The sequence below is a fragment of the Vicugna pacos genome, chromosome 16 (genome assembly GCF_048564905.1).
Source record: "Vicugna pacos chromosome 16, VicPac4, whole genome shotgun sequence".
Classification (NCBI taxonomy): Eukaryota; Metazoa; Chordata; class Mammalia; order Artiodactyla; family Camelidae; genus Vicugna; species Vicugna pacos.
Window position 1 is genome coordinate 59,955,993 of NC_133002.1, and position 22,336 is coordinate 59,978,328.

At 55.3% G+C, this 22,336-nt stretch overlaps 2 protein-coding genes across 2 annotated transcripts; both read left to right on the forward strand.

The window, feature by feature from the left end:
• The first annotated feature begins 2,287 nt into the window (after positions 1 to 2,287).
• BIRC5 (baculoviral IAP repeat containing 5) lies at positions 2,288 to 9,416 on the forward strand. Its single transcript, XM_072939707.1, has 4 exons — positions 2,288 to 3,041; positions 3,244 to 3,353; positions 4,591 to 4,708; positions 8,139 to 9,416. Exons 1-4 carry the CDS (start codon positions 2,931 to 2,933, stop codon positions 8,226 to 8,228), a joined length of 429 nt encoding a protein of 142 aa, XP_072795808.1. The 5' UTR covers positions 2,288 to 2,930; the 3' UTR covers positions 8,229 to 9,416.
• Positions 9,417 to 14,872: 5,456 nt separating this feature from the next.
• Positions 14,873 to 20,406, forward strand: TMEM235 (transmembrane protein 235). The gene is made up of 4 exons (XM_006199558.4): positions 14,873 to 15,152; positions 16,550 to 16,630; positions 17,217 to 17,354; positions 20,165 to 20,406. Exons 1-4 carry the CDS (start codon positions 14,972 to 14,974, stop codon positions 20,404 to 20,406), a joined length of 642 nt encoding a protein of 213 aa, XP_006199620.2. The 5' UTR covers positions 14,873 to 14,971.
• Positions 20,407 to 22,336: the final 1,930 nt, after the last annotated feature.

A 22,336-nucleotide genomic window follows, 5' to 3' on the forward strand; every position in this document is an offset into this window, starting at 1 on the left:
GAAGAAATAAATCCAAGCTACCAGCTTCTTACCCAGTTCACAATGACAGTTACTGATAGAAATGAGCAAAAGAAAAGCAATTTGACAAAGGTTAAAATTGCATGTGGTAAATGTCTTTACTAAAACTGACACGAGCCTCGAGGTTTCTTTAGCCACCAATTTAGATGTTAAAAGTTTAACCCCAGAGGATAGGGCTTGGTGAAAATTAAGTAGAAGGCTCAAAATGGCAGAAACTGTTATTGGTAAAATTTGATAGAGTCAGAAACTGATCTCTGAATTCACTTTTTGTTGCAGAATCTTATGGAAAATGGGGAGTGGGTGTTGAGTGGGTATAGTTTTAGCTGGGGAAGATGAAAACGTTCTGGAGGTGGATGGTGGTGATGGTCGCACAACAATGTGAGTGTGCTTAATGTCACTGAACTGCACACTTAAAAGTAGCTAAAGTGGTGATCATTTTGCAACAAACAGAAATAACAAGTCACTGTGTTGTGCAGCTGGAACGAACATCAGCTGTGGGTCAGTTATACTTCAATTAAAAAATGTTTAAAACGGTAAATTTTATGTGATGTATATTTTACCATGTAAAATTATATATAATATGTAATGGAATGATCTAGAAAAAAATGCAGACATTCCAAATACTTCCACTTAATTATATTTCTTTCAGTTACCATAGAAACAGGAGGTAACCAAGGCCCAAAATGTTGAGATTTCCCTGCATATGCAATGTTACCAGGTATCGCAACTTATAATATGTTATCTTATTCATGTTATATATGTTACTCTTGTATATGATAAAATACAGGTAATAATTTTTTTAAAACTTTATGGAAAAAGCCTAAGCACCTGAAGTTTTCAGCAAAGTAAAAATTGAAATGAAAAAAAGTTGGAACTGGCTTGCGCCGGATAGAAAGTGAATCGCAGAAGTACAGTGGCTTGATGGTGTTTGCTCCAGAAGATGTATTTTTTAACAAACGCCATCAATATTGGTAGAACTCTGATTAAAATTTCCCAGGATAAAAGAGGCAGTGTCACCGTCCACCCAGACGAGAGGGTGGAGCAAACTAAGTCATGCTCTAATGGCAGGCTGGCTGTATTCAAAAATTTTGAAAAGGTTCACACACCCTTTCCCAGCAATCCTGCTTGTAGACGTTTCTACTATAGGCAGAGTTGCACACGTGTGTGTGCCTGTTTGCTGCAGCGCAATTCATAGCAAAAGAAATTGGAGACACGCAGTGTGAACCTGGTTAATTAGAATCAGGGTAGACCATCCAGTAAACACCATGCAGATACTATAAAAAGTGGTGAGATCTCTGGGTGCTGATAAAACAGAGATGTGCTGTTACCCGAAAAGACAGGATGCCAAGTGGCGTCACACACACACATACGTCTGGAAGCACATATAGAAACTGCTGAAAAGTTTCCTTCTGCTAGAGGTCTTGGGTGAGAGGAAGACTTACTTCTCATTGTACCATTTTTGCTTTTACGGTATCAATGCATCACTCTTTTTTCTTTTCTTTTTTTTTTTTTTTGGCCACTCTTAATGGTAAAGGAGAAATGTGTTCACCAAAGGTTTGGTCAGACTAGATGGCTGGTAAGGTCTTATCTAGCATTGATATTTTATGATCTCAGAACTATTTTGTTTGATCATCACAGTATCCATCAGGATTTGTTGCCAACTATTTGAAAATCCAGAGAGTTTACATAAAATGCAAATTTGCCTTTGTGATAAATATATATTTGGTCTTTGTCCCCGACTCCTGGCACAAAGCTCCTAAAAAAAAAATTTGGAATCTCCGGAGTGATAGGAAAGTCTATTGTTCTAATGAGCGGTTCTTGGCAGGTCCCTAGGTGGGCTGGAAGGCAGAAAGGCCAAGCCTAGATTAGAAGCTTGGCGCTTTCAGACCCACCCTCCCGACCTCCAGGGAGGGGAAAGTGACTGGTGATTCAATCAACCAGCAAAGGTCAGTGATTTAATCAACCAGACTATGAACTCTGCATAAAACCCCTGAAAGACCAGGTTCAGAGGGCTGGAAGGCTTGGGCATCTGCACCAGGCTAATCCCCAGTCACACTGGCCTGGGCCCGACCTGGCTGAGCCGACAGGAGGTGCCTACTCCTCCGGGCTCTCTTTTCTATCATCCAGGCGGACTGTCCTGAGCTGTTCGCTTCCTGGAGTCACATTCCAACCCCGCCTCCCTGAGAAGACACCCAGGCCTCCTGGGGGGCCGGCAGTGGGCACTGTTTCCACGCTTGCTGCACCTCTATGGGACCCCACCCCCACCTCTGCTTGGAGCGGGGACTTAGAAGGGATCTCTAACTCGGGACGAAGCTAGTGGAAAGGGAAGAACAAAGCTCCAAAGGTCAGTTTCTGGATGTTCAAGAAGCTTCCGTGGAAAGACTTTATAAAAGAGACGAAGGAAGAGCTCACTCGAGAGAGGGCGGAGGTTTGGCTGTGACCGTCATCTCTGTGACATCTTTCCCCTGGAGGATGCGTGGCCTCTAGGTGGACATGCCTCGGCACACATCTAACCCGCCGGCAAACGGGCAGGGGAAGCTGGCACCAGAGGGTCCCAGCAGTGCGGCGTCCACAAAAACAATAGAGTTTGCAGGCCGAAAGGGCTTAATCCCTAAGTGCTCCGGCAGGGACCACTCCTTGAAACCACGACTGGGACCTGAGCCGTTCTCGGCTCCTCTTCACCACTACTCTCTACCAGCAGTAGCGACACGAGCGAGCGGCGGCTGGGTTTGCCCGGTGCCTGGTGAGCAGCAGCGGAGCCGCGCGGCGAGAAGACTACAACTCCCAGCACACCCCGCGCCGTCCAGCCTCACATTTCCCGGAAGGCCGCAGGCGGCGCGTTCCCGACAAGCCCCGCGGCGGCCGCCCACCGCCGGATTTGAATCGCGGCACCGCTCGGTGGCGGCAGCAGGATGGGTTCCCCGTCATTGCCCCCGACCTGGCAGTTCTACCTCAAGGACCACCGCCTCTCCACATTTAAGAACTGGCCCTTCTTGGAAGGCTGCGCCTGCATCCCGGAGCGGGTGAGACTGCACGGCCTCCCGGAGCCCCCGTGCCCGCCCCGCCCTCGGCCCTGAGGCGACCCCTCCCGCGGGCTGCGGCCCCTCTGTGGGCTCCGGGGATCCCGGGTGATCCCTCCCGCGGGCTGCGGCCCCTCTGTGGGCTCCTGGACCCGGGGGTGGGGGACACTCCGCGCCGAAGCCTGAGACCTGCTCTCCCTTGCAGATGGCCGCGGCCGGCTTCATCCACTGTCCCACTGAGAACGAGCCCGACTTGGCTCAGTGTTTCTTCTGCTTCAAGGAGCTGGAAGGTTGGGAGCCAGACGACGACCCGATGTAAGTCCCCCAGGCCAGCTTTGCTGGCTTCTGGGTACCCCAGTTCCAATGGGACCTTTTGTTTTGAGTTGGGTTCGCCACAAAATATCTGAATTTGGAAGAATTAGTGAAGGAGCTGCAGCTTTCCGACCTCATTTTGTGCCCTAAACAGCCGTTGTAATGGATGAGTCTCAGTGCTGGCACCTTGGTGATGCTTTCAGTCTCATCAAACTTGATTTGGCAAATGTGGTTCAGGGTGGATGTTGAAAAATGGCTTTCCTTCTTGTAGGTATTTGATATGCCTTTCAGGTTTGACAGAATGCTGGAGAACAGTCTGCCGTGACCTGGAGGTGTCCAGGGGCTTTTCTTCTTTTAGAGTTTTTAAAAATCTAAAGCTTTATTGAGCTATCATTCAGACACCACAAAAACCACCCTTTAGAGTGATATGGTCAGTGTTGTTTTGGATTTTGTTCTTTAAGGCAGCTAGATTTTAAAAAAATTCTCTGTATACATTCAGACAGAGCATAATAGCTGTGTTCCTGTAACATAATGCCACATTTTTCTCTCACCTTTTTTTCCACTTTCAGAATCGATTGCTTCCACAACTTTAATATTTTTTTTTCCCCTAACATGTTTGCTCTCATGACCCAGTATTGACTGGGATGGCCTGGTGATCGCACCAAGAATCGCTGGGGAAATGCTGGCTGTATTCTTGGGAGTGAATTTCCAAATGCTATAATATTTGCAGATTATAGTTACTGTTAGCTGTCCTCTTGGACTTTGTGTGGCTGTGTGTTTCTTCCAGAATGTTCTGGTTATAGTGCTATCCACTCTGCAGGGATAATTCCCAATGCAGAGGATGATGCCCTTTTTCCAAACCAAGAGATTACGTAACAATTCCAGGAGAAGGAGACAACTGCTCACAGTTCCTGGAGGAGTTTAAGGGCTTTGGCATGTGATGCCTTTGGATTTACACCGTGTAACACTTCCCCCACTAATTGTTAAAGGACCCCAGGCGAGGGCTAGAGGGAGCTGTCCACAGAGAGGGAAGGTGCTAAAATGAGCTGTGTGGGAAGGCGGCTGGGGACCTGGCCCTGGTTCCACCTGCTTCAGACTTACGTCACACTTTGCTTTTGAAGCAGAGCCAAGTGTGTCTGTGAGATGGGAGGCGGGGAGGAGAGGGACTGCTGGTAACTGTGGCTTTTCTCCCTTTACCTGACTTTTCTCTGTTGACATGCTTGTGTGTTGCTTTTTCTAGAGAGGAGCATAAAAAGCACTCATCTGGTTGTGCTTTCCTTTCTCTCAAGAAGCAGTGTGAAGAGTTAACGCTCAGTGAATTTTTGAAACTGGACAAAGAAAGAGCCAAGAACAAAATTGTATGTATTACTGGGCAGAAGAGCTAGGAGCAGATCCTGCTCGGCATCTTTCGTACCAAACTCCCCAGCCCCTCGTAAACACTGGATGGGCTGTGTTCTCCTCTGAGCAGTTTTCAAGTCCCTCAGATGTGTATGTGAGGACATGAAAGGACAGAAAAGCATCTTTGCTGGGATGTGGTCTTGGAGTTGTGCAGTCAGACAAAACATAGTGGTGTCCTCAGTTTGAGGTTACCTCTGGTGGTGAGGCACATGACAGCTAGGCTGGCACTCCCACCTTCAGTGAAAGCTGAGATGGGAGCCGGTTTATCTGGGGTGTTCATGTGTTAGCAGCAGTGGCAACAGGGTTTGGGGACACGAAGTACAGAGTGTATCAGGGAAGGGGCATTACGGGTAGTTGGAGAAAGAGGCACCAGTCCTACTGGACCGTGAAAGGATTTTTGCAGGTGGACTTTGACCTGTTGGACAGGTGCCCTGGGTTATTGGGAGAGTTAGGCCAGGAGTCCACAAAGAGGCAGCTTGCAAGCAGCCCAGGCCGCAGAGAATTAGGGTCACCAAAGAAAACCAGGACTCCCAGTTAAGTCTGAATTTCAGACGGACAAGGAATAACTTTTTGGCATAATTATATCTTACATTTTGTATAGGTATTCACTAAAAAATTACTGGTTTGTATGATGTTCAGATTTAATTGAGCATCCTCTCTCTTTCTATGCTAAATCTGGCAGCTCTACAGAGAATAAATATTCAGGTGTTTAATTTCTTGTAGCAAAGCCCTGGGCGGGGAGTCCAGATGTACGGGTTGTCTCTGCCACACCCACGCTTTGTGAGTTTAGGCCAATCTTGGTCATACTTTCCTTGCTGCAAAATGGAAGATAGACCCCATGGTTTCCAAGCTTCTTTTTCAACTTGGAGATTATGTTCCTTTTTAGAGAGGACTATATAGTAATTCTGTCTAATTAGTACCTTTTAAATGCCAAGCACAAAATTGAAAATTTTTTCAAGAAATGGGAAGAAATCCGTGGTCAGTAAAAGCTGTGTGTTTGACGGAGGCCTTGGGAACTGCGGTGCTGGAGTTGGGAGGGGGCTAGGGAGGGCCCTGGGGGTCAGGAGTTGGCACGTTTTCTGTGATGTACAACAGGTGGTAAGGGTTTAGCCTTCATAGACCGCTTAGCTTCCGTTAGGTATTACTCTTTGTTTTGGGGTTTTTTTTTCCCCCATAAATGCTTAAAAATGTAAAAACCATTCTTAGCCATTGGGCTAAGAGCAGGCCGTGGGCTGGCTGTGTCCCCGGGCTGTCATTTGCCAGCCCTGTCCCAGGAGAAAGACCAGCGTGTGTACTTAGGGTGCGGTTGTGAGAAAGCTGTGCCCGTGCAGACGGGGGAAGAGTAGGGGTCGCAAAGTGAGGCTGCTGGCAGGTGGCAGAGTGCCGAAAAGCACAGAGAGGCTTCGGTAGTTGGAGCAAATGGGAAGACACTGCACCTGTGACAGTCTAGTTCCAAAAACCTGAGTCTTGGGGACCCTGTGCTGTGTAGTGGAGGTTGGGTGGCCTGTCAGGAGAGGTGACTTAAGAAGACTGCCTGGAGCAGAAGGGTCTCGGTCATCTGGGTGTCCGACAGTGGGGCCAGAACCAGACTGGAGCCAGGTGCGAACACCCTGGCGAGAAAAGTGGGGACATTGGAAGGAAATGTTTTGCTTTTATTTTGCAACTGTCTTTTTTGTTCTCCCCAAGTTAGAACATAGAGTACTTTAAAATTATATGTCTGTTTTATTACTTTGTTTAATTACAAAACAAACCATGTAGGTTTCTGTAAGGAAGAATCAAAGCTCCACCCCTATGCAGAGGGTAACCACCATTAACTGGTGTGATTCCTTCCAAATAATTTTAAAATTTATATACTGTAAGAATAGAAAGTTGAAGCTATTCATACCTTCCTTAATTGGTTTATAAGACTTCTGCAGTAGAAAGGTTTTTTGTAAGACCGTGACACTCAGCTGTATTGTTGCGATGTTCCAGAGCTGTGCTGTCCTGTGGCCATTAGCCACGTGTGGCTGCTATAATGCAAGTCAAATAAAACTTAGGATTCAGTCCTTCAGTTGCACTAGCAGCATTTTACCTGCTCAGTAGCTGTGTGTGGCTAGTGACTGCTGTACTGGACAGAGCAGATCATCGAATGTTCTCATCAGTGCAAAAAGTCCTGATGGGCAGGGCTGCTTTAGAGTGCCACCCAATTTGTTTGTTGCAAATAATTGATCACGAATATAAAAATTCAGGTCCCCTGGTGTCCCTACACGTTTTCCCAGGTGAATGGATGTGGATGGTAAGATTTGGGGTCAGAGCCGAGTGGCCTGAATGCTTCCCGCTGGAACACCTGGACAGGCACCCGGGGGTACATCACTGCTGGAGGTAGACTGACACACAGACCCCGTCCATTCTGTGGCAGGGAGTAAGGGTGGGAGCTGATACTTTAAGCCATTTACTAAGTCAGTTATGGAATTGCAGTCCATAGTTTTAAGGCAAATGCTTATCAGATGGTCTTTAAAAAGAGTCAAGTGAGATAATTACGTGTTGTGGTTTACAAGTACTGAAGGCGAGGAGCAAGAGTTGTTTGTAATGATGCTGTGAGTTTCTGAGACCCCGCATTTAAGTGTGAGATGCTGCTGGTCAGCGGGACAGGACCAGTGGTCAGGCAGTCGCCGGGGCCCTGATGCCGGGCAGGTGTGCATCCGAGCTAGAGCCAGGCCCCAGGTCTGCCCTGGGATCGCACCACCTGCTCCGTGTTCCTCCTGCTGTGTCGCTGCCGCCGTCTTTTCAAAAAAATTTGACTTCTGTTGTTTTTCTTATTAGAAAACAAATTTAATCCAGTAAGAGTCTGTTGCTTGTTTTTTAACATGGCACACAAATCAAGGAGAATAAAAATTAGGGAAAGGGGTTTCTGGATCTGCTGGCGGGATTGTCGCTTGTTCTTCTGGAGAGACACTTAGCAGGATGAAAGGTTGGAATCCAGAGAGCAGCTTTTTCTGGAGAAAGCTGATGCTTGACAGGGTCTCCTTAAATGGGCAAGAGGAAGGCTCTGGACTTCTCTGTGGGAGCTTCGGAAGCAGCGCAGGGCGGTGGGTGAGAGCAGGCTCTGCCGCAGGCCAGCTGGGTAGCCCTGGGCTGGACGCTGCGCCGGGCCTCGGCTTCCTCATCTGTGCAGTGGGGGTAGTGGTAGCGCCTGCCTCACCGGGGCCCAGAGCAGTAGGTGAGCGAGCACGGGTGGAGTGGCGCTTGGCACGCGCACAGTGGTCCATAAATGTGTTCTGTTGCTGTAATTACCATGAGTCAGTGCAGGTGAGAGGCAGGCGAGGCGAACGAGGATGTTTACCCCAGAGAGCCGGGCGTCTCTCTCCTACCCTGGAGCTTCTGCTTCACGTGTCTGTTCTTTACTTCCAGGCAAAGGAAACCAATAAAAAGCAGAAAGAATTTGAAGAAACTGCAAAGAAAGTCCGCTGCGCCATTGAGCAGCTGGTGGCCTCAGAGTGACGCCTCCCACTGTCCCCGCCCCACAGCGGCACGTCGGTTCCCAGGCACAGCCCTCAGCGTTACCAGCTTTCCTGCGGGGTAGCTGCGCCTTAGGAAAGGAGACATCAGCATTTTGAAATGAGAATGTTTAAACCAGCTTTTCGTTTTTTTCTTGAAGATGGTGCCAGGGGCTCCTTCTGTCGTGCAGCTGGTGCTGAGGGCAGTGACCGATTCTCTTTTCTCTTTGATAGTTTTTGCTTTATTGCTTCCTGGACTTACCTGGGTAAGGTGAGACATTTGTCTGTGTGGGCAGAGCCCGTCCACGGCAACGTGTCTGGGCTTCTCGCTGACAGCTGGCTGTTGAGCCGAGCTGTGTGACGTGTGAAGGCGACCGTGGGCTATGAGCAGACTGGCAGGACTGCGGGTGCCATTTTAACCTTCCCTGCGTAGCGGTCCGCGTTTATGGTGTGCACGTCTCCATTCCAGACACTCTGTGTCATCTCACTTTGACGCCAGCAGGTCCTGTGAGCACCCCCTTTACCCCAGCAGGTCTGTGGTGTTGCGGCAGCTCCCCTCCTCCCAAGCGAGCTGTGCAGACCCCCCCCGACACCTCTGGAAGCATGGCACGTGTGCGCGCGCGCGTGTGTGAGAGCAAGAGGGGTCCCTCGCTGTCTCTTCTGGCTCATCTTGGGATTTTCAGGTTCACTGGGTGGGGGGTTGTGGGATTAAACCTCAGGCTCTGCCTCCCGACTCGATCTGTGTAAGAGCCCTCTCTGTACCTGTAGGGGGCGGGAGGGTGTGGGGGTAGATGCAGGGGCACTGATGTCTTGAGAGTAAAGCTGGCCTCTTGCTTTGAGATCAGCTGAAGAGAAGTGTGACAGGATTGCGGCATTTCTCTGCAGGAGGTGAGGGGAGGGTCCTTTGGGCCAGACAAGGCACTTTCCAGAGGCCTGGCTCCTGGCTTCTTCCTCCCCAGTGAGCAGAGCGCACAGCCAGAGTCCTGCTCTGGCCCAGCTGTCGTCCATGGACAGGGCAGGGAGGGCTGGGGTGGGAAATCCTAGGAAGGAGTTCCAGGGCCTAATAGTTCCTGTACGCTGCAAACAGCTGTTTCCCATTAATGATGTGTCTAAGGCAGCTGATGATTCACCTGTCTTTCTAATGTGAATCTTCCTAAAGGAGAGCAATTGAATAAATTAATTTTAAAAAGTGGATTGGAAAACCTCTTTGGGGGAAACTTTTTTAAAAAATAAGTAACTTGTTTATGTTGTTCAGTCTTGCAAGATCATAAATCCAGTGATGTTTGAGTTTCAGCCTCGGCATGGACTAAGCAGAGGCGTGCAGGACTCCCGCCCCGGGCCCTTGCTCTTGCCGACAGGGTGCCTGCCTCGTGGGCTTGGCCCCAGCCCCTGCTGATTTGGAGCTGCGGTTTCCTTACCTGCCACACAGGGGCCGTCAGACCTGTGCCACCTCACCTGGCTGCTTGCTTGTAGCTTCATGGGTTTTGTGTGATGAGAGGCATTGAGACAGAGCCCTCGACCCCTTCTAAGATTCTGCAATGTTGTTTTCTTATTTTGTTTGAATTATCATTTCATAGAACAGGACAAACTACAATTAAAGTTGAGCCCAAAGCCTCTTTTAGTCACTGGGAGGACCAGTGTGAACTTTAGGTGGGTTCTGAGACAGAGTGAGGTGGCAGGAGCTGTCTAGCAGAAGCGGTCATTTATGAAATTGCTGCACGATCAGACCGCCCCAGTGAGCTGGAAGGCGCACGCTGCTCATTGCGCCTCCCCGAGAACAATGCAGTGGCCTGAATCCTTTCTAAATGACTTGGCTTAGAGCTGTGGGGACTTGGTGGGCTGCTGCGGGCAATCTGTCAGCCCTGATTTGCTGTGTCTCCATCACTGCTACCCTTCTCCACATCTGTGTCACATTCTCCACGTCATCGGCTCCGCATTGGTACCCAGCTCTCCTCCCCGAGGCCCGCTCACGCGGGCTGAGGCCTGGCGTTAAGATGATGGATTTGATTTCACCCTCCTTCATGAAGTCAAGCTGCAGGGTGGATTGTCACAGTCCTACTGGAAACCTCTGGTGGTCATCTAGATAGTGCTGAAAAATAAAAACTCATTTCAAGCACTGTGCAGACCCTACTGGGCTTTTTAAATCTTGTCGGCTTTTCGAGGTGGTCCTTTCTTAGCCTGCTGACTGACTGGCCATTCCCACCCCAGCGGTGGTGGCGGGAGGAGGAGTCCTCGCAGAGACAGAGCCAGCCTTGGGCTCCAATGCAAGAGCCACTTGAGCCCAGAACCGTTTATTTGTGCCATCTGGATTCATTCCATGTACAAGCCAGCTGGGAGAAACACACTTCAGACTTACATTTTCCTGCCATGTCTCAGAGGAGTGAAATGTGTTTTTCCCTCTAAGCTTGGAGAATATTGCAGTGGTTTTTGTTCAGGGGAAAAAAGCACTCCAGCCTTTATATTCATCTCAGCTGCTTATTTTTGATATTTGCAGCCAATCCATAAATGGACACTTCACTTTAACATCTAGTCCTTACAAACTTGGCGCCATTGAGAAGCCGAGAATCCAAACATTTCTGCCCTCGGTTCCGTTGCACAGCGGGGAATGCTGCAGATTTTGGCTTTGTCAGGCTGTGCTGTGGAGCCCGGCTAAGCCGGGGCCGACCCCTCAGTCCATCTTATACACTTCCTCTTCTAGAAACTTCTAAGAACCATGTTTATTACTGGACCTTAGTGGCTGCCCACGTCAGGATGCTTGGTAGGCCTCCATTAACAAAGCCTCGCAGCTTCTCCAGGCAGCGGAGTCTGGAAGGGGTGCTGGGTGTGCCCAGGGCAGAGCCTGTGGGTGGCCTCAGGGACCAGGGTCCTCCGTGTCCCCAGGGCTGTGGAAGACAGGGCACCGGCCAACCGTCACCTGCAGGTTGGCACCGCCTTGGGATGCTGACCATTCTTTGCAGGTTGTACTCCCTTAAAAAGAAGCGATAGCTCAACAGTTGCCAGTAAAGTCTAAGGTGATCGTAGCTGCGTTTCCTTGGATGCAGTAGTGCAGGTTGGTAAACAGGTGAGGGGGCTTGTCCAGGATCCCACAGCTAGTGAGTGTTCAGGCTGGGATTTGATCCCAAGCAGTCCGGGCCCTTACCATTGGATGCTGCCCAGCCTCGGGGCTGCGGCTGTGGGCGAGGTTCTGACCCCAGGGAGCGGGGGCTGCCTTTAAACCATCCCCTTTCCATTTTTCAGACAGCTTTGTCACAAAGGCCCTTGTTCTGTGAACTGACACCTGCCTCCCTGAGCCTCCCAGTGATCCTCGCTGTATAAGATCTTAGCTGTGTGTTGCACTAAGCTTCACAAGAAGTTGTAAAAATAGAACAGGGGTCCCGCATAACCTTGGCCCAGCTTCCCCTGTTGTAACCACAGTCCAGCATCTGGACTCGCTTTCAAGAGCTCAGGTCAGGGCTGAGCAAAGGCGAGCGGTGCTGCGCGGTGCGCTCAGAGCTGGCCTGCTGGCGCCGGGCTGGCTTGTCTCCCGGGGTGAAGGTAGCTCTTGAAGCAGGGGGCCAACTGAGCCATAGGATTTCTCTCCACCGGCTCAGCCTGCAGCATTTGAGCCAGATTTCAGTTGCTGCGACCGAGCTGGGGCCTAGGTTTCTGTGGTGCTTTTCCACCCAGACCCCAAGGTGGTGACGTCTATCCGTTTGTTCATTCAGACACTTGAGCACGTACTGTTTGCCAGGTGCCGTGTCCAGGGCTTGGAGCCCAGAGAGGACTCAGCCTCGTGCAGCGAGCTCACAGGGTTCCTTGTTCTCTGAATGGTGAGGGGACAGAGGTCAACTAAGCCATATGAGTGTGTCCGTGGGAGCACCGAGGTAACAAGGAACTCTTGGAGCATCCTATTTGTCAAGGAATGAGGAGGGGGCTGCCAGATGGACAAGGCAGGGGAAGGTGTGCCAGGCGGAGGGAAGGGAGTGTCCATTCTGAGGACAGCAGGTGCATTCTTTATGGGGGGATGGAGGGGTGTCATCCTTCTGTTTCCCTCTCAGGCAAGCCTGTCGGAGTTACCAGACTGGACAGGGGCTGGCCCATCCAGGGCGGCCGTGATGAGCCCTTATAGGCCTGTGAGCCCTGGCGGATGAGAGTGACCGGCCATGTGGCTGCCGCCCTGCACATCAGCGTTTCCCAGCTGTGACCCCAACCATCTGAGAACCCTGTAGCATGGTTGGTTTTGACTAGAACAGTGTCTTGAAGAGTCTACCAGTTTGAATTTGCTTCATAATGCTCCCTGAGGGAACGAGCTGACCTGTCAGGTAGAGTGAGGTTGGGAGGTTCATTTTCTGTTGAAGGATGTTTGCCAAACGCAGTGAGATCAGCTGTGGTGCAGCCGGTGCTGAGCGGCTCTGACCGTAATGTTGCCAGTGGTTTCGGCTGCTTCCCCGCCCTGCATTGGAGGCCATTTATGGTGCCGTTGATTGGCCTGGAGCAGGGGACCTATTGCTGGAGCCAGGCATCCTGTTCCTCCAGCCACTGCGAGCTAGCTGAATGTAAGTTTAAAGAAGAGAGGATTGGGTGCAGCCCTGTTTCTTTGTCCCTCATAATTGGGATTTCTTCCATCGAAGATGCCGCGTGCCCTGATTCCTGTGCTAGTGGTCTGATGCTGGCTTTGAAGAGGCCCCAACAGCCAGGTGACAAGTTCTGGGTTGCAAGTTGATGAAAGGATGAATAATGGGAAGTAATTGGTCATTCTAAAGCAGCGCCCTTTCAGAGCTAGGCTAGGGTACAATTTGGATCCATCTCAAGGGAAGTAGCCTGGTGAAATTCATCAAAGTAGCCCCTGAAGGACCGACACCCACTGTCTGGGGGCCATCCAATCAGTAGCTCTGACTGCACAGTCTGGGGTTTAACCTGAGCCAGGGCTTTAAAGCCATGGGGTGTAGACTGCTGACCTGGCCATCGACACTGCAGTGTGAGCGGAATACGTGTCTGTTCCTCTACAGGGATGCGAGGCTCTGGGGTAACTGGCCTCGAACAGCGCCCATTGCTGGCCCTGACAGCAGAATCCTGTTCTGTTTAAGCTTTATGGGGGTGCAAAGGAGACCCTTTCAAGCGAGAGGCAGGGCGTCCCTGGGAGGAAGTGTGGCCCATCCACACTGTGTGGAGTGTTCAGCCTAAAGGGTTCCTCTGTTCTCCCTAAACATGGTCTCAAGTCATATCTGAAACACAGAAGCAATACCCATCCTGTCACACTGTGGGGCATCCATTGGGGTCATTCTCTCTCTTTCCCAGCTCTGTCCCCACCCTCCCCTCCTTCTGTTGCAGATAGCTCTGCTCCCCATCTGCCAGCTGAATTCTTTCACTTTGCAGGCCCGATGCCCCCTCACCCAGAGAGGAGGGCAGCTGCTGACACCTTACTTCCAGAGCAGGGCCTAGGGGCAGGGCCAGCAGGCACAAAGGGTACCATGATCACCCCCTGCTCAGCCAGGACCCCCCCACCCCACCCCCTCACCCCCCCGCCACACTCCCCAACCTAGTCTTGGGTGTGGTGTGAAGAAAGGTGGACAATTCCATGCCGCTGTCTGACCGCCCTTTGAAGTATTGTTTCAGTAACTTTGCTAGGACTGTTTTTACCTCCTAACTATATTCCTCAAACCCAGAAGAGCCTGGCAGAGAAAAACGGGCCAAAAAAACCCCCCAAACACTCCGAAATGAGAGCCCTTGGATGCCCTAAGTCATGAAGCTGCTTCTTCTGAGAAGGACAGCCCCTGTGAGGATGTGGACTTCCAGCCTGACTCCTGTCTCTGCTCACAATTTGGGGGGGGGGGAAGGGACAGTCCAGAGACCCGGAGGGGAGGCCCTCCCATCGCCCAAGACTGAACCCCAGACAGCCCCACTATGGCAGCACCAGCCTGTTCTCCGCACAGGCCACTGCTCCTGCTCCTGAGTGGGGCCCCTTTTGTGACTCCTCTGCCTCCTGCCCTGCAAGCACCCGGCAGCTGTCCTAGAAGAGACTTCATTTAGGTTTATAAGTGAGTGATGGGTGGGCAGAGGACCGCCTTGCCTCCTGTGGCGTTGGTAACTGGAGCTCATCAGAAGCAAGACTTCCTTCGGCAGCCCCCTTGCCAGCCATCCCGTCTTCATTGGGTCCCTCTAATGGTGGGTCTTGGAGACTAAGACCCCAGGGCCAACCAGCAGCCAAGGGCCCCGGCGGAGGGGCTGCCTCCCACCATTCAGGCTGCCTGCTGAGCCCCTGGGGCTGCTGCAGGCCCCACCCTCCTTCCTCCTCAGCCTGGCCCTTTGGCGGCTGAAGAACCGGAGGTTTAGAGAAATTAGAAATTTGCCCAGGGACCCCAGCCAGCAGCCAGCTCACTGGGGACACTGGAATTCGAACACATATCTGCACCCAGCTACCTGCGCTGGCTCCCCGATCTCCTCTTCCTCTCCCCGAGGGGTGAGCTCAGCGAGATCGCAGACAGACAGGCGTTCCCTGCCCACCTGAAGAGTGCTGCCCGCCAGGAACTCGGGCGCGGAGCCCAGAAGAGCCCCGGGAGCACCACCTGCCTTTCTGGCTCCCGCCTCCCCCTCTCTGGGACCCCTCCCCCGCCCTACTCCCCAGCTTCCCCACCTCCTCCCTGCCCCTACTCCCCCAGCCTCCTCTTGCTGGCTCTCTCCACTCCCTCAATCCCAGCTCCCCCTCACCTTCCAGCTCCCTCCTCTCCCTGACGCCCGGCTCCTGGGACCCCTGCACCCGCAACCCGCATGGCCCGGCTGGGCGCTCTGCTCCTGGCCGCTGCCCTGGGCGCGCTGCTCAGCTTCGCGCTGCTGGCGGCCGCCGTGGCCAGCGACTACTGGTACATCCTGGAGGTGGCGGACGCCGGCAACCGCACCAGCCGAGACGGGCAGCTCTCCTCCCACTCGGGGCTCTGGCGCATCTGCGAAGGTACCTGCTGCCCCTCCCCCAACACTGCACCCCCCCCTTCCCCTCGGACCCCCAGTCTGCACCTCCCCCTCCCAGAGTAGTGCTGAGAGGTCTCCCCTGCCCCCCACCCCGCCCCGTCTGCCCTCGGGGGTCTCCCGGGCACCCCTCCCCCCCAGCTGTGACAGTCCAGCTGGAGGAGGAAGGGACTCCTGCTCAGGGCCAGGCTGAGAGTGGGAGGTGGAAGTAGGGGGCACTGGGTGGTCCCATAAGGACCCTGAGAGCCTCCCAGGGCAGATGCCCTCAGCAGCCCCTCAGCCTCACCTACTGGGAGCCTGTCTTGTTTTAGAAGTGGTGGTGTGCCCCTTGGAAGGTGGCAGGTCACTATCTGCAGGGGCCCTGGACTGAGGTGGTAGCCAGTGTGGGGGAGGAGGCCCAGGTGTGGGAGCTGGGGCTCTGGCAAGGCCAGGGTTCCTCACCCCAATGACGAGTTGTTTCTTGATTACTGTGGTGGCTCAGTCTGGTCACCCCATTATCCCGGCTCCCCATCAGGCACAGCCAGGGCTGTGTGGCAAGGCCCCCCCGCTCTGCTGCCCCCCACTGCCCCACACCACGCAGCAGCCTGAGGTGCACCGGGTAGAAAGTAGGGGCCCCACATGGTTTCAAACCTGCACAGGAGAGAGGAGAGCTTTCCTCAGCAAGGCCTGAGGATGAGGGCTTCCACACTCCTCCCCCTTCAACTGCTGGCCTCATAGCTCCCCCCTCACCGTTGTGGGGCTGGACTGGGGGGCTTCTGCACAGGACAAGCGCTGGGCGGCAGGGATGCATGTGAGCGTGTGTAAACGGGTGTGCACGTGTTTGTGAGTGCAGTCGGTGTGAGAGCGTGAATGCAGCTGTGTGCCTGTGCATGAGTGCATGCTGGTGTCTTCCTCAGAGCTGCGGGGAAGGAAGGACAGAGCTATTATTCATCCATCCATCCCGCAGGCAGCCGGAGGCCCCAGGCCTCTCCCGACCTGTGCATGTGTTCATGCATGTGTGCCCGTATGCGCAGAGTCAGAGAGCCCACATTACACGCCCTTCTCCTGGGCAGCTGAAGCCTGGCTTCCGCGTGTGAGCATGCTTAGGGAGCCCGGCCGGAGGGAGGCCTGAGGGCAGCCTCTGCAGTGTTTGAGATTTTCCAGGAGCATCCATATAGGTATTATTTGTACACTAAATAAGCAAAATGAAACGTCTTGAGCCCTCTAAACCCATCTGGAGCCCCAACACCGAGTTCCAGGAGAGAATCTGACAGCACCCTGTGGGGCCCTCGGCTCCAGCTGCTGGTGAGAGCCTACAGACCTCCCATCTCCGACAAGCGCAAGGTGGGTGTTGGGCCCACCAGTGTCTGGCCCACCAGGCTCTGCATTCTTTCTGCTTTTTAGGGCAGAACAGCTGCATCCCCCTGATTGACCCCTTTGCCAGCGAGGTCCTGGATGCCTCCGCCTCAGTGCGGCACCTGCTCTGTGAGTGCTGCGGCCGGCATCATCCCCCGGCCTCCTGTCATCGCCGGGCGAGGCTCAGAACCCGCTCATCCTGGACCCACAGAACTGCCTCCAGCCCGACCCTGCGTCGCCCGGAGGACATTTCCCCACATGACTGGCCTCAGCCCCCATGCTCTGTGGTTGGTTTGTGACCACAGGCACCTGACCCCCAGCCTGTCCTGCCCTCCCCGTGCCCCTTCTGGACTCTCCTTTATGTTTCCAAATGGGTCTAGCTGGTGGGCAGCTCCCACCTTGTGGGTAGAGGGGCACGTATCCTCTGCCCCAGAGAACCTGGGGAGGTTGGGAAGGGTACTGGGGAACCCCCTCACCCTGGGCCTCAGGAAGCCTGCGTTAGGACCCGGGGTGGGCACTGGGAGGGTCAAGTGGTTACCACGGAGACATCAGAGGGACTCAGATGGTCCAGCTTGTCCTCCGGCCAAAGCTAAGATGATCCCATGTGCCCTGCAAAGGATGACCTCCAGGCAGGCAGGGCTCTGAAGGGCCCAGTTAGAGCTCCCTGGGGCAGGTCCGGGTCCCCAGATGCTCCCTGACCCCCGTCTCCTGGCAGCGCTGCACCGTGCTGTCATGGTGGTCCTGCCCCTGAGCCTCATCCTCATCGTGTGCGGCTGGATCTGCGGCCTCCTCAGTTCCCTGGCCCGGAGCGGCCCTCTGCTGCTCTTCACTGGCTGCTACTTCTTGCTGGGGGGTGAGTCTGGGGGCCATGGAGGCCACAAGTCCTGAGAGTGGGGTGCTTCTCCTCCTGCTCTATCCCCTGTGCCCTGCTGGCTGCTCTGAACCTGGGCCCACCCTAGAGACTGAGCTGTAGGAGGAGGGGGCCTTTGTAAGGGCAGGGATTCTGGCTGTGGGCCCAGATCCAGGGACTGGGGTGGAGGAGGCCCAAGACTGAGCTTCCAGGCGGGGGAGGTGTGAGGATCTCCACAGTGACCCCAGGACCTGCCCTGCTAGACCGGCCCCCACCCGTTCCCCACTGTTCCCCAGACTGTCCCGGCTGAGGGAGCCATGTGGGCAGGGGTTTGGCGTGGGCCAGGCAGGGTCAGGCAGTAAGACAGGGTGAGATGCGGCCTCAGAGTCCTTGGCAGTGACCCCAAGCCAGGCCCACACTGGGACTAGTAACAGTTCATCAGCTGACATTCCTCTAGACCGCAGGCACTGGGCCAAGCCCTGCTCAGGGATGCGGTGTCACCGACACTCAGTGGTCGCAGCTCCCAGCTGAGATGGCCAAGGGAAAACCGAGGTCAGCAAGAAGCTTGTCCTGGAGTCCCCTTCGCTGCCTTTTGGTGCCATGGCACAGACATGGGAGCCTCGGGCTGGCTGTCGTTGACAGTGGGCTGGAGGCTCCTTGGGGTCAGTCCTCAGCGGCCCCTCCCCTCCAGGGCCAGGCCTGAGCCAAACCTGGCATCCATACTGTCAGGGCCATGGCTCAAGGACCAGACCACAGCATCCTGGGGCTCCCTCCCAGGAGACCTGCTTCCTCCCCGGGGCTGCTGGGCCTCTTGAGAGGCCTCGGTCAGAAGCACCAACTGCCAGAGGACTGGCAGCCTGGGTGTTTGGTTTAGAGAGAGAGCAAGAGAAGTTAGAGCATCAGCTCTGAACTGACCCCTGGGGACCCTGTGTGTGTGTGTCCAAAATCCAATCAAGAGGACGTTGGGATGCCACTGAGAGGAGTAACTGGGTAGGATTGTAACCAGGAAACCTTATGATGAAGGAAACCTTGCATTATGCTTGGAACCAGGGTGCCAGCCAGTAGGCAGAGGGAGGGTCTGGAGGCAGCTAGTAGGGGGCATTCAGTTGGTAGAGGGCATTCCCCCTGCTCGAGGGAGGGCAGGCAGGGGGCCTTGGTGGAAGAACGCCCCCCTGCTCCCCTGCTCAGGGGTCAGACTGGCTGCACCTCTGCTTTCCTTGCATGGCAGCTTCTCCGTGGAAGTGGATCCATCTGATGTCACTGTCAGGAGCCTGCCCAGGTGGGGCCAGGGCTGACAGATGCACCAGCTCTGGGGGCTCTGAGATGGGAGTGTCACACTAAGGGGGCCTGCATGTGGCCAGATCACCCCGCAATTCCCCACTTCCGTCATTACTGCAGGGAGAGGGAGTCACACACAGGTCCAGGACGATGCTGGCTGGACCCTGAGCTGGGGGTGTGAGGATGGACATGGCCTGGGCGATGATTTCCGCTGATTGCCATCACCTAGCTCGAGGCTCCGCACTAGCCAGGGGAGATGCCGGTCATCCCCAGGAGGTCTGAGGCTCAGAGAGCAATTTGGCAGGAGCCCCGGCCACTGTAGGCTGAGACAGACACCCCTCTTTCTGGAGCCCCAGCTGTATGAGAGACCTGAGAGGCGTGCTCGGCCCCGGCCCTAGGCGCTGACCTCCGCCCGAGGCCCGCAGTCGGCCTCGCTTCACATCTTCCCCAAGTTAAGTCCATAACTTCCGCTGCAGCTCTGCCCAGAAACTAGGCTGGTGGCTGTGAGTCCTCCCTCCCTCCCTCCTTCCCATCTTTGGTCAAGTGAGGAATCACAGAGGACCTGGGTGAGAGTCGGGCAGGAGCGGAGCCCGGGGCTCTGCCCCTTCTCTGGATCCCAGTGAGGTCCGGACCTGCCCTGAAGGTCAGCTCCGGTCAGCCTCTTGCCCTTAGTAGGGCAGCGTCCAGAGGGAGCACCGTGCACCCAGGAAGTGCCTGTAGGAGCCTCAGGACCCACCCTGCAGTCTCTACAGCTGGTACCAAGGGCAGGCTCTGATGTCATCCTGCAGCTGTGGGACAGGAGGTGACTCTCTGGGCTGGTCCCTCTAAGCCCAAGTGGACAGGGAAATGTCCTAGTGCCCAGCTCTTTGTTTGCCCCTGAACCTCCAGGGCCTCCAGGCACCATGTGCCAAGCCAGCCTCCTTCCTTTGACTTCACAGAGTCACAGAGACACGGGGTCGGAGGGAAGAGGACGTCCTTGTCTGGGGAAGGACATGGGTATTGGGAGCAGTAGGAAGGGCCTGAAACTCAGAGCTGGGGAGGGGAGAGGGCTTCTGGGAGAGAGGGACACTGAGCTAGGGCCAGGAGGGGAGCATGTGGCCCAGTGAAGTGGGGAGGGGAAGCTGCGGGGTAGAGGGGGCCAGAGGGGCAGGGCAGGGGATGGCTCAGGGCGCCTGGTCAGAGCTCCAGCTGTGTGTGTGTGTGTGTGTGTGTGTGTGTGTGTGTGTGTGTGTGTGTGCGCGCGCGTGCGTGTGTTGGGGACTCCAGGGGTAAGGGAGGGTGGAGGGTGCTGTGTCTATGGGGCATTTATGTGAGTGGGGACTATATATTGTGCGTGTATGGGGTGCTGTTTGCAAGGGGGTTTTGTAAGGTGAAGTCCTGAGGTTTGAGGACTGAATCGGGGCCTCTGTTGCCCCCAGAGGCCAGTGGGCAGGGGCTCCCAAGGCCATGTCTGCAGGACCACCTTGGCCAGGGGCCCAAGTAGCAGGCGCCCCCAGCAGGCGTGCACTCTGGTCACTCCACACCCCGTCCCCCAGGCACCCTGACCCTGGCGGGGATCAGCGTCTACATCCACTACTCGCACCTGGCCCTGGCGGAGACGGCCCGCCAGTACGGCCCCCGGCACGTGCAGGACGTCCGCATCAGCTTCGGCTGGTCTGTGGCCCTGGCCTGGGGCTCCTGCGCCTCGGAGGCACTCAGCGGCACCCTCCTGCTCACAGCGGCACGAGCCCTCGGCCTGAGCCAGCAGCCGGGCGCCCCCCACTCTGTGGTCGTCTGAGTCCCAGAAGGGCGGGGGTGGGGGGTCGGGAGGGGCTCGGTTTCCCTTTGCACCTTCTGGAGTTTGGTGGCCAGAGCCCGGCCCTGGAGAGGCTGCGGGAGAAGGCTGCTGGGAGCCCGTTCTGAAGGCCTGGCTGGAGTCCTGGCTGGGCTGGGGCGGCAGGTCCTGGGGTCAGCAGGGTGCAGAGCCGAGAATTTAAGTTCCTCTTACTTGGCAAGGCCCCAGATGTCTGGGGCTCCCTTCGCCCGTTGTGCCTTTAGGAACTAAGTGATTTAGCCGCTCTCAGGTGAGAAAAGGGAGTCTGGGAAAGAGGAAGCAGACGGCTGTGGAATGGGTGGTGGTGGAGTTGGGTGGGGGTGCTGTGGGCTTCTGGGTGGTCAGTGGGTCCCCTCGCCTCTCAAGGGTGTGGCCTGGGCCCGCCCAGCCCCCATCCCTCCTGGTGTGTCACCACTGTCCCCCTTCCTTTCTGGGGACCTGAGCCAGGCGGAGAGGCTACCCCGATCCCAGGGAAGGGGCCGTGGGAGAGAGAAGCAGGTATCCAGTTACAACCCTGCGCGAGGCGCCCTGCAGAGCTCTGTGGTCGTCGGGGCTCTCAGGCTCCCTTCACAACAGTTAACCGTTCACCTAGTTTACAGAAGGGAGACTGAGGCCCAGGTCACCCAGAACAGCGCCCTTGCAGTCTTGGGCTTTGCCCAGGCCTCTGTCTGTCCCCTCGCCCTGAGGGCAGGCGTTGGTGGGGAGGAGACTGAGGACTGGGGGCCCCTTGGATTTGCAGGTGCAGGGCAGCCCAGGCGGCTGGACGTGCCTCTGCCTGCCTTGTGTTCAGGCCCGGATCCTTGTCCTGGTGCTGCTGCTGCTGCTCCTTCTGAGGGGCCAGCGCTCCAGGACCCCCTCCTTGTCTGCAGCTCCCTGGGGAGTGTCTGTGATCAGCAGGGCCCTGTGGGCGCCAGAACTCGCAGGTGTGCAAGCCCTCCCGGGATGGGGGAGCCGTCCAGGGTGGAGAGTGAGGGACTTCTCAGCCAGGAGGGGTGGAGGCTGCCCAGCACGACCGAGGCCAGAGCCTGGACCTTTGACCAGAGGCCAAGCCAGGCCAAGTGCTGCTCTGAGGGCCAGACAGGCAGGAGGTGGGGGGCTAGCCTGTGCCTGGCCATGGTGATCTGCAGGCTGGGGCTCCCCCGATGCTGGGTGGGACCGGAGCCCCTACTCTGATCTCAGGCTCAGGGCCTCCTGAGTCTGGGGTGTGTGTGGCCTCTCTTGCCTTGGTCTCCCCCTCCCCCGCCTCCATTGCTTCAGAGGTTACAGGAAGCTCTGGTGGCATCAGGGGCTGGCCCCATTCTGGGGGGCCCACTGAGCGGCAAAGAGGTGGGGGGTTGAGTGGGGGCTTCCCTTCCTGCTCATGTTCTAGCATTTACCATTTCATGTGGCAACATTGTGCCAACTAGTCCTTAAATAAATCAGCTTGTTCTGCGTGCAGTATAAGCCCTTCCTCTCTTAATGATGTTCAGAACAGGTACCACACGCCCGTGGCTTAGGCGGTGCAGGGGAAGGAATCCTGTTACTGGCTGGGCCTGCGTATCCGTCTGTCCAGAGACACCTTCCGCAGACACAGCAAGCCCCTTCCTCCCAGGCCAGCGCAGGCAGGGAGGGCTCCTTGGCTCTCGTGTTGGGCCCGGGGCGGGCTTCGTGGGCAGGTCCTCTCGGCTTGGGAGGCTCCTTCTCACCTGACCTCTCCTCCGTCACACGGCGGCGCCTCCTGTGGGTGTGCTGGGGTTGGGACTCTGAGAGCTGAGCCCGGGGCCTCTGGCTGCAGGCAGGCGTAGGCTCCAGGCACAGGATGGGGAAACAGACACACATGGGTGGCCCTGGGGTCCCAGATCCCTGAGGGCTGGTGTTTGTGGGAGGCGGGGGCCTTGCCCGCCCTGCCTCCCGG

Coding starts and splice junctions, on each gene's coding strand:
- BIRC5 (XM_072939707.1), top strand. CDS start 2,931: ATGGGTTCCCCGTCATTGCCCCCGACCTGGCAGTTCTACCTCAAGGAC. Junction 3,354..4,590: donor GAGCCAGACGACGACCCGAT/GTAAGTCCCCCA, acceptor TGCTTTTTCTAG/AGAGGAGCATAAAAAGCACT. Junction 4,709..8,138: donor AAAGAGCCAAGAACAAAATT/GTATGTATTACT, acceptor CTTTACTTCCAG/GCAAAGGAAACCAATAAAAA.
- TMEM235 (XM_006199558.4), top strand. CDS start 14,972: ATGGCCCGGCTGGGCGCTCTGCTCCTGGCCGCTGCCCTGGGCGCGCTG. Junction 15,153..16,549: donor GCTCTGGCGCATCTGCGAAG/GTACCTGCTGCC, acceptor TCTGCTTTTTAG/GGCAGAACAGCTGCATCCCC. Junction 17,355..20,164: donor CTGCTACTTCTTGCTGGGGG/GTGAGTCTGGGG, acceptor CCCGTCCCCCAG/GCACCCTGACCCTGGCGGGG.